General features: G+C 33.4%; 1 protein-coding gene across 2 annotated transcripts in view; it reads left to right on the top strand.

The window, feature by feature from the left end:
* The window catches only part of LOC150103860 (protein SCAI), a 399,077-nt gene extending 385,364 nt beyond the window's left edge, over positions 1–13,713 (top strand). For both annotated transcript variants that reach the window (XM_090396561.1, XM_090396560.1), the window contains one exon: positions 12,679–13,713. In XM_090396561.1, the coding sequence (XP_090252687.1) occupies positions 12,679–12,822 (144 nt within the window). In that variant the 3' untranslated portion in view covers positions 12,823–13,713. The remainder of the gene's footprint in view (positions 1–12,678) is intronic.
* Positions 13,714–14,814: the final 1,101 nt, after the last annotated feature.

Here is a 14,814-nt window from a genome sequence, read left to right as displayed (position 1 = left end):
CTACAAGAGTTTCATGCCGAATATAGAAACTATAAAAGTTTTGTCTGATCCAAGCGTAAGCAAACCTTTCATGACAGGGGCAACTCGTAGTAAAGATGAAGTAAGCTCTGATCACTATACTTAGTATTTCCCATAATATAAAACACATCTCCTAGTGGACATGTATGATGTTATGTGTGTCCACTAGGAGATGTCTTTTACATTATAGGAAATACTAAGGATAGTGATCAGTATTACTCCACTTTTACTGCGAGTTGCCCCTGTCATGAAAGGTTTGCTTACGCTTAGATCCGCCAAAACTTTCATAGTTTCTAGATTCAACATGAAACTCTTGTGGTTTCTCTATTTGGCTTTGAAATAATGTTGGATTCAATATCAACTTAATTTGAATAAGACTCCAGATAACTCAACGTGGAGATTTAAGATGCCTGCTAAGTGATATTAAACCAGACATAGGAAAACTGGTATCACTCCATGAAGTCCATCCATCCATCCAAGGATTTTCAGAACATTCAAGTCAATAGCTGCTATTGAATAGCCTTATTATACAATGTTTTATTAGATTTTAATGTAAAGTTGTTATTAAAGTTAAATGTGGTTTTTTTTGGATTTAAAATAAATTTAAATTATAAATTAATAATTTGTTTTTAAAACGTTATTACCTTCTTTGTGGGTTGTGTGAATCGCTTTTCTGAATGTAGGGTAGGCTCAGGTAAGATGGGAGCACTGACGATGAGTTTATGGATTTGAGGGGGCGGTGGCCGAAAAAGTTTGGGAACCTATGCTCTAGATGATACTTAACTATATCCCAGGCACTACTAACATCCTTACCCTGCTGTGTTTTATGCCATGGTACAGATTTAAGCTTCTTCCTAAGCATGTCATAATCACCTGCCTTGTAGTTCCACAAATACCCCTTCTTGTTAGAATATTCCTCATGTTTTACAATCTCCCAAGGCAAGACTGCATGGTCACCTTGGTTATGGATAGCTCTTCTGATCCTGTGACCAGGTCCAATACTTTCCCAACCCTAGTCCCTTCCATTACATGCTACCTTAAGTAATTATCTCTCATCAGGTGTATAAATTCTGTTTCCTTCCTGCTATGTGATCTTTCTTTCTTCCAGTCTGTATCTCTATAGTTGAAGACCCCAATAATCATTGCTCGACCTGTACTCATTGTACTAATTTGGTGATGCATGTTCTTCCAGATCATCTGTGGAACTTCCTAGCCTGTATGATAGATTGGGTCTCCCACGATGAATCTTTGGACTCCATGGAAGTGCCTGTATAATAATAATAATTCTTAAAAAGAGGCTGAGAAAAATTGTGGAATTGAAATTGGGAGAAGAACAAGCTGTTTTCAGACCAAATAGAGATTGTCGTGTTCAGATTTTCACTAAGATAAAGTGTTGAGAAATCATGGGAATATGACAATTATCTGTACTTATGTTTTCCAGATCTGAAAAAGACATACAACAAGGTGCCCAGAGAAAAGCTTTTCAAAACACTACAATTATATTTGGTAAATGGAATATTATGCACTTCAAGTCATAGTCTATATTTAAGTTGTGAGTCAGCAGTTAGAATTGAAGAAAATACAGGAAGATGGTTTGATGTAAAATCAGGTGGAAGACAAGGTTGCACTTTATTTCCACTCTTATTCATCATCTATATGGATCATATTATGAAAGAAAGTGGCACTAAAACTAATATTCGAATTGGAGATATCAAACTTAGCTCTTTCTTTATGCAGATGATGTTGCGTTGTACTTCTAAGCACATCTAGTGTGAGTCTCTAAGATTCCCTAACTAAATTGAATTACAAATGTGGCATGAAAATTCAGCAATAAAAAGACTAAAACTATGAAAATAGGCCAGAATAGAAAACTTTAGCTGTATTCTGAATGGAGAGCCTATAGAACAAGTAAAATATTTCAGCTATTTAAGCATAGTTTTTAGTGAAGGTGGCAAGTTAAATCTGGAAATAGACAACAGGATAAACAAATTTGGTGTGGTGAATAGCCAGTTGAATAAATATATATGGAATAAGAGAGAAATTAGCCAAAACACTAAACTAGCAGTATACAAGAGAATGTTCAAACCAGTTTTAAGTTATGGATCTGAGAGCTGAGTTAGAAGTAGAACAAAGATTAGAGACCACAGATATGATAGTCTTTAGAAAAATTAGGGGCCCTGAACAGATTGCATCAGTAGCAAAATCATATTAAAAATGAAGACTTTTTTTAATATGATTAAAAATTACCTTGGAAGACTCCTTGAACAACCTGATGAATAGTTCTCTTCTAAATAAGACATGGAGGAAGCAACTGTGCCTTTGTAATTAATTTTTGGGTTAACACGAGGCAGTTCATCAGAAAATATAAACTTCTTTAACCTTGCAATTTCTTTGATTCGTCATTTTGGAATAACTGACCAAATAAGATTTGAAGTCCTTTTCTTTAAATTTCATAATTTTTGAGTGTATTTAAAGCTCTGTTTTTTAAGATTCTGATATGCCTAGTTTTTGTTGAGAGTAATGGAAAAAGCTTGCATGTAGATACCTGCCTGTGTGGATTTGTTTCCTGTAAACTTCTACTGTTAATCCTCCAGCATTGTTTTTGTTGACAAGGATATCTAAGAATGGTAGTTTACAGTTCTTTTCTATTTCTCATGTAAATTTGATTTTCTGATGGCAGTTATTCAGGAAATGTTCAAAATCTTCATGGTTCTGAATGTACTTCCATATAATAAAAATATCAACAATATATCTTGACTGACATATGGCTTTAAGGTCATCTGTACTATAGCTTCTTCCTCAAATTTTTTCATGTATAAATTGGTGATGGGAGGCAATAGGGGTTAGCTCATTGCCAGACCATATTTTCGATAGTGAAATCTTCTTTTCCAAGTAAAGAATGAGGATTGAAGTTAATCAATGATGGAAGAGATGTGTAATGTCAGCAGGAAATAGGTCTACAAGGATATTCATTGATTCTTCCACAGAGGTGTTTGTAAATAATGAAACTACATCTAAAACTAATATCCGATATAATAATTTGTGTGTGTGAAAGTTTCTATACAAAATTTGCTGAGTTTTTCAAGAACGAATTTAAATGTCTGATATGATGCTTGAAGAGTTTTGAGGTGTTTAGAAAGGGGATGTGTATGCATACTCCTACTACTATTGACTATCATACAGAGAGGGATGCCTTCTTTATGTACTTTAGGCACTCCATACAATCTGAGAGTGATGGGGGTATCCCGACTTAAGTTGTTTAAAATTGTATGTGAATTCTGATGTATTAGAGATCATATCGTTGGTTTTTGTCCATTTCTGAATAAGTGAACGGTTCCAGTAACATAGATGTGAGCTTTTTATCATAATTGGCACTATTTAAAATGACTGTCAAATTTCTTTTTTTACTTTAAATATGATGCTACTTTTTGGTAGATGACTTTTAATAAAAAGGAAGCACTAAGTAATCTTGTGGTAAATGCTTCATCGTGTGATAGATGAAGTGGCTTAGTGGCTTTTTCAACACTGGCCATCATATCAACTTTTGGAATGCATCTTGGAGTATAGCATAGGCAAAATCTTTGCTTAGAACTGAAGCCTCTATTTCTGTAAGATTATAGTTTGAAAACTTTAATACAAATTTGGTAGTAAAAGACTTGGTATTTTTGTATACTCTGTTGTATAAATACTTGAATTTCCTGGACAATATATTTACAATTTTTTCTACTTTTGAAACCATTTTGGAATGCATACAATCTAATGCATTCCACATATTTTGTTATATTGAATTTGCCATAACATTATGTTGTTGACATGTCTTTTGTTCTGTGGAGAACAGGTCTGATCTGATTTTTTGTATTTCCACTTACAGCAAAGCAAAACATGGAGCATTAATAAAAAATTTTTTATTAATGCTCCATGCTTTTGCAGAGTATACATTTTGAAAATCAGGAATTATAGAATTATCTCTGCAATTTTTATATAAAAAATAATAATAAGTGTTGGAAAGCAAGACTTTCTTGTATAGCTGATGTAAACTACTTGTAGTTAATTAAATAATAATAATAATGAAGAGTAGAAATCACAGCCATCATTCCATTTGGCACCTTTTGAATGCTAAAGAACATAAAAACCATGAGTGACTGGCAGAGAAGCATTTTGTAGGAATTTTGTATACAAATTTCCTTTTGTACACAAAAAAAAAAAAAAAAAGGAAACAAAAGGAAATTTGGATGACATTATTACTGAGTTACCAAGAGGAAAGCTGATATCATAGTGCAATTTGGAAGAACTGGTTAGGAGATGTCCAGGATGTTGGGAAGATGGTGAGGAATGTGTCTTATTCTGGTGGGTAGATGGGCAGTTTATGTTAGATTGTTGTTGATAGTAAATTCTTTGGCATTTCTTGTGGTTTGATCAGTGGAATTAGAAAGCCAGTTTGAATTGTGGACATTGAAGTCCTTATGAAAGATCATCTCACTGTTTGAGTATTTGACTGCAAAGAATCAAGCTTCAAAGATATTCAAAGAAATCAAAGTGATTTTTTAGAATTTAGAGAATGATAAAGGTAGCAAATGAATGAATGCAACAGCATGGTTGGGTGTAAATTTGTAATTGACAATGCACGTAGTTTGTGTTAAATCCATGGATGTATGAATGTTTGTGATGTTGGATTTTTATTGTTTTGCATGATATATATCACAAATAAGTACAGGGATACTAATTATTTATGATGCCTTTTATAGTTGGTGATGGAAAAAGTATTGGAATGTAAATTTTACATCCCCAATACAATAAATATATGTGAATATATTTATATACTTACCATATGTTGATTATAGTGGTATTTGCTATTGGAAAGTTGACTAATGAAATAATTAAGATGTTCACAAAAATTTTTGGAGTCATCTCAGTTTAAGTCATATTTTTTTGTTACATAATTAAGTAAAATGATTCAGAACAATTACAAACCACACAAGCATGTAAATCAAAAATTGTCAAATATTTGCATTTAAATTACACCTAGGTTTGATGTGTTGATTTCAAAAATGAAATTTTTGAAATCAACACATTAAGAATTATTATTATTATACAGGCACTTCCATGGAGTCCAAAGATTCATCGTGGGAGACCCAATCTATCATACAGGCTAGGAAGTTCCACAGATGATAATTTTGGATGCATTTTGCAGAATGTAAAATCACTAATTAGATTTATTTAATCTGTCTGGACACTGACTAAAAATGAATGAATTTATTATTCATTCTAATCAAAATATATGAATCATCCCTTGAATGTGCAATATATCATTAATGAACACTTTTTTTATCAATTCATATTTGAATTTCTTTCCTCCACCTTTGGGTGCTGTCATTAATGTACAAGACAGATGATTCCATCAGGATATTTCTTGTGTGGAGCAGTAATGGTTAAGCAAATGGAACTCCATTTGTGAAAATTTGTCTTAACTATTGACACAAGTTCCTAATGCATAAATGAAAATTATACAAAGGTGGTGATATATATTTTTAACAACTCTACAAGGAACTATAATTTTTATTAAATGATTTTCCCAAGGACATTGTTAACTTATTTAAATTTACCATCAATGCAGGATACTTCACATGGAAGAATGGGCAGTCCTAATTCACCAGCTTTGGCTGATTACTTTATGGAATATCTGGAAAAACCAACATTTCAACACCTTTTTTCCTCAACCTCATATCTGGCTTCATTTCATATAGCTTTGCAGTTTGGTCACATCCTGAAACAGAATTACTTCATTTCTGTTCAAATTAAACTTATCCATTCGTATCAAGTTCACTTTTGAGCATGAATTCAACAACAGTCTTCCCTTTCTTTGGATACCTTAATAATTTGTACCTATACAGCAGGGGCAAATATTCCAGGTGTGCACTGCACACCCATGGAATGGCAATATCACTAATATTATATTTTTGCATTTATTCCTGTTAAAGACTCCCCTAATTGTTTCCTGGCTTCGTGTGTTTCCTAAAATTAAACACTATATACTAATGCTTCATGAAGAGGGCACTTTTTGACACTTATACATTGCATCACATTTGCATTAATAGCCCAGGTGTGCAGTCACAAATAGATACACCTTTGAATGGATGTATAGATGGCACAGCATGTCAAATTCTTAGCATGCCAATGGTTTTTAACCACCCAGAAGGTGAGAGAGAGTGAGTGCTGAGAAAATAGCACCTAGTGACTGTATTGATTATTGTGTCTGACACATGTATGCAGTATAATCTACTTGGGAGGAGTCTTTTTCTCATTAAGTGTGTCATTCGGGTTGTCTCTAAGTATACTAATTGTTCCCCAATATAGTATACAGATATTAAATGTCTGTTTACTGTATTTAGTGATAAACAAAGCTGCTTGTGCAGCATAGTATCTGTTGAAGTTTAAAAAATTTTTAAACTCTATAGGGACATTTTATACTAGTCTTCTGAAACAACAGATGTAGTAAAAATATATCTATTCCTGAATAAAAATTAATACTTCTGTGTATTATAAGAAATTGATCTACAGCAAGATACTAGCATGTATGAGGTATCTATTATTGAAAAGACAAGAAGAGCTGCTAAAAAAATATAAAAAAATTAAAAAAAAGCACTAATGAATGGTAGGATTCCTGAAAGTGTCGTGGATAATTCCAATAATGATCAGTAAAATAAATTCTTAGAAAATGAAACAGAATATACATAAACCAGAGAAATACACATAACATGCACAACATATTTTGCGAGATGATTTGCTGCTCAATCAAACCATATGTATTCTTGCCACGCTTAAATCAATCACCTAATCAATATTATTAGTTCATTGGATTAGTTCCTCCCTATAGTGACTGTTTATTATTGGTTAGTTAGTTATACTTTGCAAACAAATCCTTCCCTTTCCTTGTAAATTTTTTTTTTTTTTCATTATGCCATCATAAATTCACTGATTCATGTCTAGACTTTATAGGATCGCATGCTATTCACTCTACCTAGCAACTTATAGGACAGACATATCACAAATGTCCATTATTAATAATTTGTTTGCCATTAATAAAAGTATTTCTACTCACACTCATTCTTTCCTTTACATTTCCCATTCTCACATGGCTTATAAATGATGGCTCACATATTTACACCCCCTTTGAGTAATTCAAATATAACAACCAAATAGAGCATTCTCCTTTCATTATTGTTTACTAATATATCTTAAAACTAATACATTGTTCCCCCACTCTATGCAGATTTGGTTACAATTGATAAATTAAAGTATTCAAAGTTATTCTACAATTAATTGCATTGGACCAATTAAGATGCATGCTGATGCGCTATACACTCTTAAAACTTTCATACATCAATAAAAATGCAGTCAAATTGTTGTGAATTTTGTAATGCAGGTTGCATAAGCTACATGACAGCATACCCAACCATTATGAGCACGCAATGCCACTACTATACAGTCAATATTGAATTTTTCCATTTATAGGAAACTTTCCTTCACACTGGCAAGTATACCATCCACCTGGCTTCACATCATCCATAACAAAACACAGGCACTATGAAACGTCTTGTTCACAGTGCTGACACAATTTGTTCTTTGGATTCCCTTTTATTAGATACATACAATAAGAATTACTTTATTTTGGCATGTAATAGATATAATGAAATTATCATCCAGAAAATAATCGATAAATATCATTGTACAGCCAGACTACAATTTGATGTTAAAAGGATTTTCATACCCTACCTTTTTAAAGGGATGTCTGAACAGATAATTCAGATTCTTTCAAATACAATCTGTGCACTACTTTCACACCAGTTCAGAAGTTATCTTCTTTTCTTCCATCTACCAAGGATAAATTGCCACTTCCATCCTTACCTGGTGTTTATCAAGTACCTTATTCCTCCTGACACTGCAACTTTGGACAGATTGATTGGCCATTCTGCTGAGATCAGAATCCAAGAACACCAAGACTACACCTTGCTTCTCATGCTATAGATACCAGACATAGAGTTCAAGGACCAAGATTTTGCACTACAGTAATTTAAATTTTATCATCTTTGAAACTTGCAAAACCCTGCATCGTTTCCCTAATCATGCATGTTTCAAAGTTTCGGGAAGTAATTGCCATAAACTGTTCATAGTTTATTATTATTATTTAGTTAATTCATTTACAGATTCTTGGCGCTCTTAAACTTTAATGTTTTCTAGGACTTGAAAATCCTAGCAATAATGTTCTGGCTAATTATACAATTAATGGTTGAGGCATAAGTAGTAGATATCATAATGATAAACCTACAAGAATATTTTTTATTACTTAAAAAAAAAGTTTTGTGAAGATTCTGAACTATTTTCAGCAACTGTGAGCTTAAAAAGATAACAATAACAATCACAAAACAGGAAAGCATGTGTATCAATATGAGATGTTACATGCATGAGAACTCACCACATTTTTCTCCTTCTCATTAAATCTAAAATGCTGTTATATCAAAAACATGCTAGATACTTCCACAATGCATTATCCTCAACTTTACCATGCATATTAATATGTGCAAGAGTGCACTATTTTGTGAAGAATTGCACATGACAGTGAGGAAAAAAACTATCACAATTATATCATCACCCCTTTTTTCATTTATCAGGCCTGGGACCCTGATGCATGAATGGTATGATTTAATTACTGTATATCATTATATTGTAATATAATATACTTTATATATAAATCCATTTTACTAATTTGGTGTTTGATATGTATTGTGTTACCCAAATATTCAGTAAGTCACCTATTACCTGACTTTTAATTAACTGATTTTCTGGCTAAAATGTTATTGCAAAGTTGGATCACATGATATGTGATGACTGTTATCTCATTATGGATATTTAAAAAAATGATGCTGTATAGTTTATTACTTAATTTAATCATATATAGTTTGTTTTGTTTTATTCTGAGACCTGTACATCATATGCTAAATAAATAAATAATCATATATAGTTTCTTTAACCCTGCAGAGGTCGCGGTCGAAAAAATTGCAGCGTAGGTCACATGTATCTGAGAGATGCATTGTTTCTGGCAGGCCACTCTCTCACGCCCCGACCACAATTTGAAGTTGAATGGATTCAGATCGGGACTTCCAGGCAGCCAATCATATGGTGATATTTGGTCAGACACATATGCCTCCAATCACTGTTATGTGGCCCTTGCACTGACTGAGTCCTGTTGAAAGGTCTGCTGCCTACTGTGAAACAAGGTATTGTTCAGAGGCCTACCAAAGGTTCCAGCACAATGTCTTTATACACTTTGGTTGTCGATGAGGTTTTGACCCTTTTCTTGTAGAAATGCAACTTGGATACCCCAGATACATCACCCCCACCACCAAACCATCACTGATGCAAGGTGATGACTTCTCTGAATCCTGGGTGCTATGGCACATGCTGTGTGACCATCCAGGGTCTATACCCGATTCTTTTGGCAGTTAACAACTCTTCAGAAGTGAAAATGTTGTCATCTGTGAAGAGAATATCTCTGAGTCTGTTGTACATGTACTGCCAGAGAGTGTCTTTGATTTTATCACCCTCTGCCACATAAGTTGTCGTGTTAGGAAGTGTCCATTGGAATGACTCACCCCAGGTCATCAGTTAGTACATGTGGCATCATTCTTGACAAAATGTTTATCTCTCACAACATCACTTCTGCATTCTCATAGGATTATTGCAGAGGCATGCCTTCACAGCCCTCATAAGCTGTTGCATCGTAATGCAACATGGTCAACCTGTTCTTTGGTGGTAGATACATCCTCTGTATCATTATAATAGTTAGTAGTCCGATACACAAACATTCTACTAATCCTGAGTGTTTTTAGCATGTTAAAAATAACAGATGGCTGCATTCCAACTTTGTGAAGTACTATTACATCTACACAGTTCTCATAATCTCCTCACTGCATGGTAACTCTTACAGCTAGACAACTCTCTTTCTCTCTCTCTCTCTACTGATAAACTCATGAATGTTGGCAGCATGAAGTTGTGCAGAAGTTGCAATGGTATTTATGGCAAGACTGTGTATATATACACACACATACCAGAACATAATTTAGTCGAATATATTCCTGGCAGCTCTGCTTTCAGTAAAATTCATATTAGCTTAGAATTATTATTATTATTATTAGACCTTCAAGGAGTCTAGACTCACTGTGAGAAGTCATCACTCTCCTACAAAAAGATTCAAACTGTACCTTAAACAAATTCATAGTTTCTGCATTCATCACATGCTCGGGCAATGTTCCAACTACCATCCACTATTCAGAGGCATCTACTCCTCATTCCCTTGTTTATATCCTTCTATACAGCTTACAAAGCTGGTCTTGTGTACCCTGTGAAAAATTTCCTCCACATTGATCCATCTTCCTCTATTTGCAAAGCTCTGAAAATTGCATTCCCTCAATCTGCCTTCATATCTCAAATTAAAAAAAGACCTAACACTTAAAGAATCTTCTCTGAATTCTAAGATGACCTCATACCCTTGAAAACTATGTGGCCGGATCTATGCATGATTGTCCATATGTAGCCTGATCACACCTGATACAAGAGAACCATACCATAACTTCTTTGCTTTGCTTCTACATGTTGAAGTTCTCCTTATCATTGCCATAATCTGTTGTGATGTCCTTACAGTTTTAGCAGTATGACTCATAACGTTCAAGGCTCTCCTTCAGAACTTTTTCATTAATTATCTACTCTACAGCCCCTCGTTGCCTACTGAATTCCAAAATCTATTCGGGCAATGTTCCAACTACCATCCACTATTCAGAAGCATCTACTCCTCATTCCCTTGTTTATATCCTTCTATACAGCTTACAAAGCTGGTCTTGTGTACCCTGTGAAAAATTTCCTCCACATTGATCCATCTTCCTCTATTTGCAAAGCTCTGAAAATTGCATTCCCTCAATCTGTCTTCATATCTCAAATTAAAAAAAGACCTAACACTTATGTAAATAATCTTCTCTGAATTCTAAGATGACCTCATACCCTTGAAAACTATGTGGCCGGATCTATGCATGATTGTCCATATGTAGCCTGATCACACCTGATACAAGAGAACCATACCATAACTTCTTTGCTTCTACATGTTGAAGTTCTCCTTATCATTGCCATAATCTGTTGTGATGTCCTTACAGTTTTAGCAGTATGACTCATAACGTTCAAGGCTCTCCTTCAGAACTTTTCCATTAATTATCTACTCTACAGCCCCTCATTGCCTACTGAATTCCAAAATCTTACACTTTGCAACATTGAATTTTTATATGAGCTCATTGTTGCAAAGTGTAGAGTCCACTCACACGGTCTATTCAGATCCTCCTTCGAGGCTACATCACCTCTACTCCTCATAGTTCTTCCCACCTTTTCATCATAATAGCATATATTCCAGTGAGATAAATTATTGGCTCAACTTCTGTGACATCCAAGGCACACAGATAACTCCAAAAATGTAAATATAAATTATACAAGGGAGGATGACTGTTAAATCAAATAATTACAAAAATGTTTACTTGAAAATAATAATAATAATAATAATAAAAAGCGCCATGAAGTCTGTGTGCTTGTTGCTTATGCACCACCATATTCCAGATGGTGTTTTTTGCCTTCTTTTTCGGGAGAATTCATAGCTGTTGGACTTCCATTCACTGGTATGCAAAATGATTTATGTATCATATTACTCGTTCACCTGAACATCTATCTATCTGTTCAGATAATAAGGTTTTCATTTCAGGAATTACTGTGTTAATGACATAAAAGTCCCAGTTGCTTCATTTGTTTTGTCTTTCCTTTTCATGATTGGTTAATGAATACACACTATAAACAAATACAGCATTATATGCTGTGTGTGTGTGTGTGTGTGTGTGTGTGTGTGTGTGTGTGTGTGTGTGTGTGTGTGTGTGTGTGTGTGTGTGTGTGTGTGTGTGTGTGTGTGTGAGAGAGAGAGAGAGAGAGAGAGAGAGATTCTTTGGGGGGAAAAAAAAAATATATATATATATATATATATATATATATTAATCTTTGGATTAATATATATATATATACTAGGGGGCTCTGCCTACGATGCCTAACCCCCCGTGTTCTGGACTGGTAGGCCGGTTCTCTTCGAATTTTGAAGACTCGACACAGGGTAGCCCCTGAGTTTCAAAACATTTCAAATAACTTGACAAAAACGTTACGGCCTACGTCCGTTTCAAGCCGACATCACATCTGTTTCCAATTTCGGCTTATCATTTTATAGTATAGAGTAGATATATACATTATTATTATTATTCCACTGCTTTCTAATGGATCTGGGTTGAACATTTCATGCTTAATTAGCAGTCATTCATATTAAACAAATGAAATTGTTTTCTGTGTGATGCATAACACACTTATACAAAAACAGTTTTTCCTTTCATAATTCTGAACGATTTCAAATGAGTATGAATGTCTGATTAGTTAATTTATTAAACCTGTCACTGTCTGGGAATTAGATAATAGGTGACTTTCTGGATCTTATTCTATAGAGTTGGACTAATCATGAAAGACTGATAATTTTCTGTTAGTATACTATGTATACAATAAATATAGGGTAAACTTAACATATATTCATTTCAGGGTCATAACTTTTTTCCTCATGCGCATCCACCCCTTCCAGAGAGTGAGATACTGGATCATCCCAGTCTAAAAAGAGCAGTTCTGGAACTTGCTAGTGTTCTTGATGTAAGATCAATTTTTACAGAAACAGATGAAGCAGACTGACAAACAGTGATGTTTACCCTAGCCTGAGCCATCATTTTTATCCCTCTTCAGGCTATCCTCCATCTGTATATCATGCATAGACACAGACAAACCTAATGCTGGCTGCTGTAAAAGAAAAAAAAAAATTGTGTGTGTTTGTGCATTCATGCACTTTCACATGCATGCATGCATGTGTAAATATCTTTATCACTATAATGTTGGTGCTCAGCAACTGCTACAAATATTTCAGCCTTTATCGTCCTGTATATCATATGCAGGTATGTATCAGTGTTGTTGACCATTGCACGAGTATCATTTTCTCTTCACTATTTCTCTGTGTATACTTTTCCCATTTGAGTAAATATGCTCCAATCTGGGCTGTTCTTGGTTCAGATTTTTCCACTCAGGTCTCTAGTTAGGGGACATTTGTCAAAATCCAGCACATCTGTAATAGGGACCAACTGGCCTCAGTTGCAGGAGAAATTACATAATTAGTGCTCATGCCATAGCGATTAAAGTGCCACAAAAGTGGAATTAAGATTCATGAGTAATACTGAAAATGCTGAAATTTTTGCATATATAGTATACCAGTCATGTGTTCATAATTTTTTATTTTGTTTATCATAATGTAGAGTACATCAGTTCTGAAAATGTGTGTGTGTGTGCGTGCACACACAACTGTATATCATAGTTATTGTTGTCAAGAAAATTATTCATTCTTGTTAATCATGTATACCTCACAAAAAAATTACGAAATGAGCCACCTTGATGGGAGATTTCATTTGCTAATGTTTTTGTGAGTACTTTATTTTTTTTTTAATTATTTTAAGGAAATATGCTGCATATTTCTTGAAGACTACATATATTTCACTTTTGTAAGAACCTTTTAATAAAAAATAGTTAATATCTGAATTTTGTCCTAAAAATATCACCTTTTCCAGAAAAACTTGCACCAGACATAGTCTAGTCATTCTAATGTGATTCAACTTCCTTTCTCCATATCTTTTTTTTAAGATATCAAAAATAAAAAATATTTTGAATCTAAACTAATCTTTTTTCCTTATTTCCCATGCTCCAATCTCATTGTAAATTTCTTACCAACTTACATGTTTAAATTACTTATTGCCATTGCTTAGATTCAAGTGGTTCTTAGATCAATGGTTATTTTTAATAATCTAACATATAATATTTCTGGCAGCTATGATTATTTTAGATTGCTTAAATTTTGGAACTTAAATAACAACTTGCACCAAAACTGTAGAAGTATATAAACTGTAAATAGTGGCTCATCTAAAATACCTGGTTGCTGCTGCTGAAAAGAAATCCCCTGTTTATGATAAACTTATTCACTTGTGGTTGTTTTATCCTTATCAAACAAAAGACACTGAATTTCATTTAATGCTTAGTTTTTCATTTTGTGAATCGAATTTTATTATTTAAATTATAAAATTTGTAAATTCAAGTATTGTGTTATAATGCCGTGAATGTCTGATCACATGCTACAATTTAAATAATAGTCTACTCTGCAAATATAGTGATAGTTTTAAAAATTCTTCATGCAATAAAAATTTAAAGACCAGAGGAAACTTATTTTTATAAACTGTTACTAAGTTGATCTCACAGATTTCTGTTTTGATGGGTTTTTTTTTTTTTAATATTTATACATCACTAATGTTATTAATTTAAAAATTATTCAGGAAAAAAATTGTAATAAAAAAAAAGTATTGGTATATATGAAACTGTTTATTGCTGATATTTCACTCTATTGAATATTGTTGAAATAGCTGCTGTGAGTACTATTTAAAAAATCAAAAACTAAACATCAGATGAAGTGTAAGTGTGTATAAGAAAGTTTTTTCAATTAGAAACAAATACAAGCTACTGTCTTTTATCTGAATCCTGCAGACTATACCATTATGATTCTTAAAGAATCAATGATGAAAATAGGAATAATGTTAGCTGGTTTTTATTTGACATATTTTTGGGAATGTAAGAAAAACCACTATGGTAGAC

Source organism: Typopeltis vanoorti, chromosome 8, assembly GCF_054136105.1.
Source record: "Typopeltis vanoorti isolate ZY-2024b chromosome 8, IOZ_Tvanoo_1.0, whole genome shotgun sequence".
Classification (NCBI taxonomy): Eukaryota; Metazoa; Arthropoda; class Arachnida; order Uropygi; family Thelyphonidae; genus Typopeltis; species Typopeltis vanoorti.
This window is presented reverse-complemented; position numbering and strand designations above follow the sequence as displayed.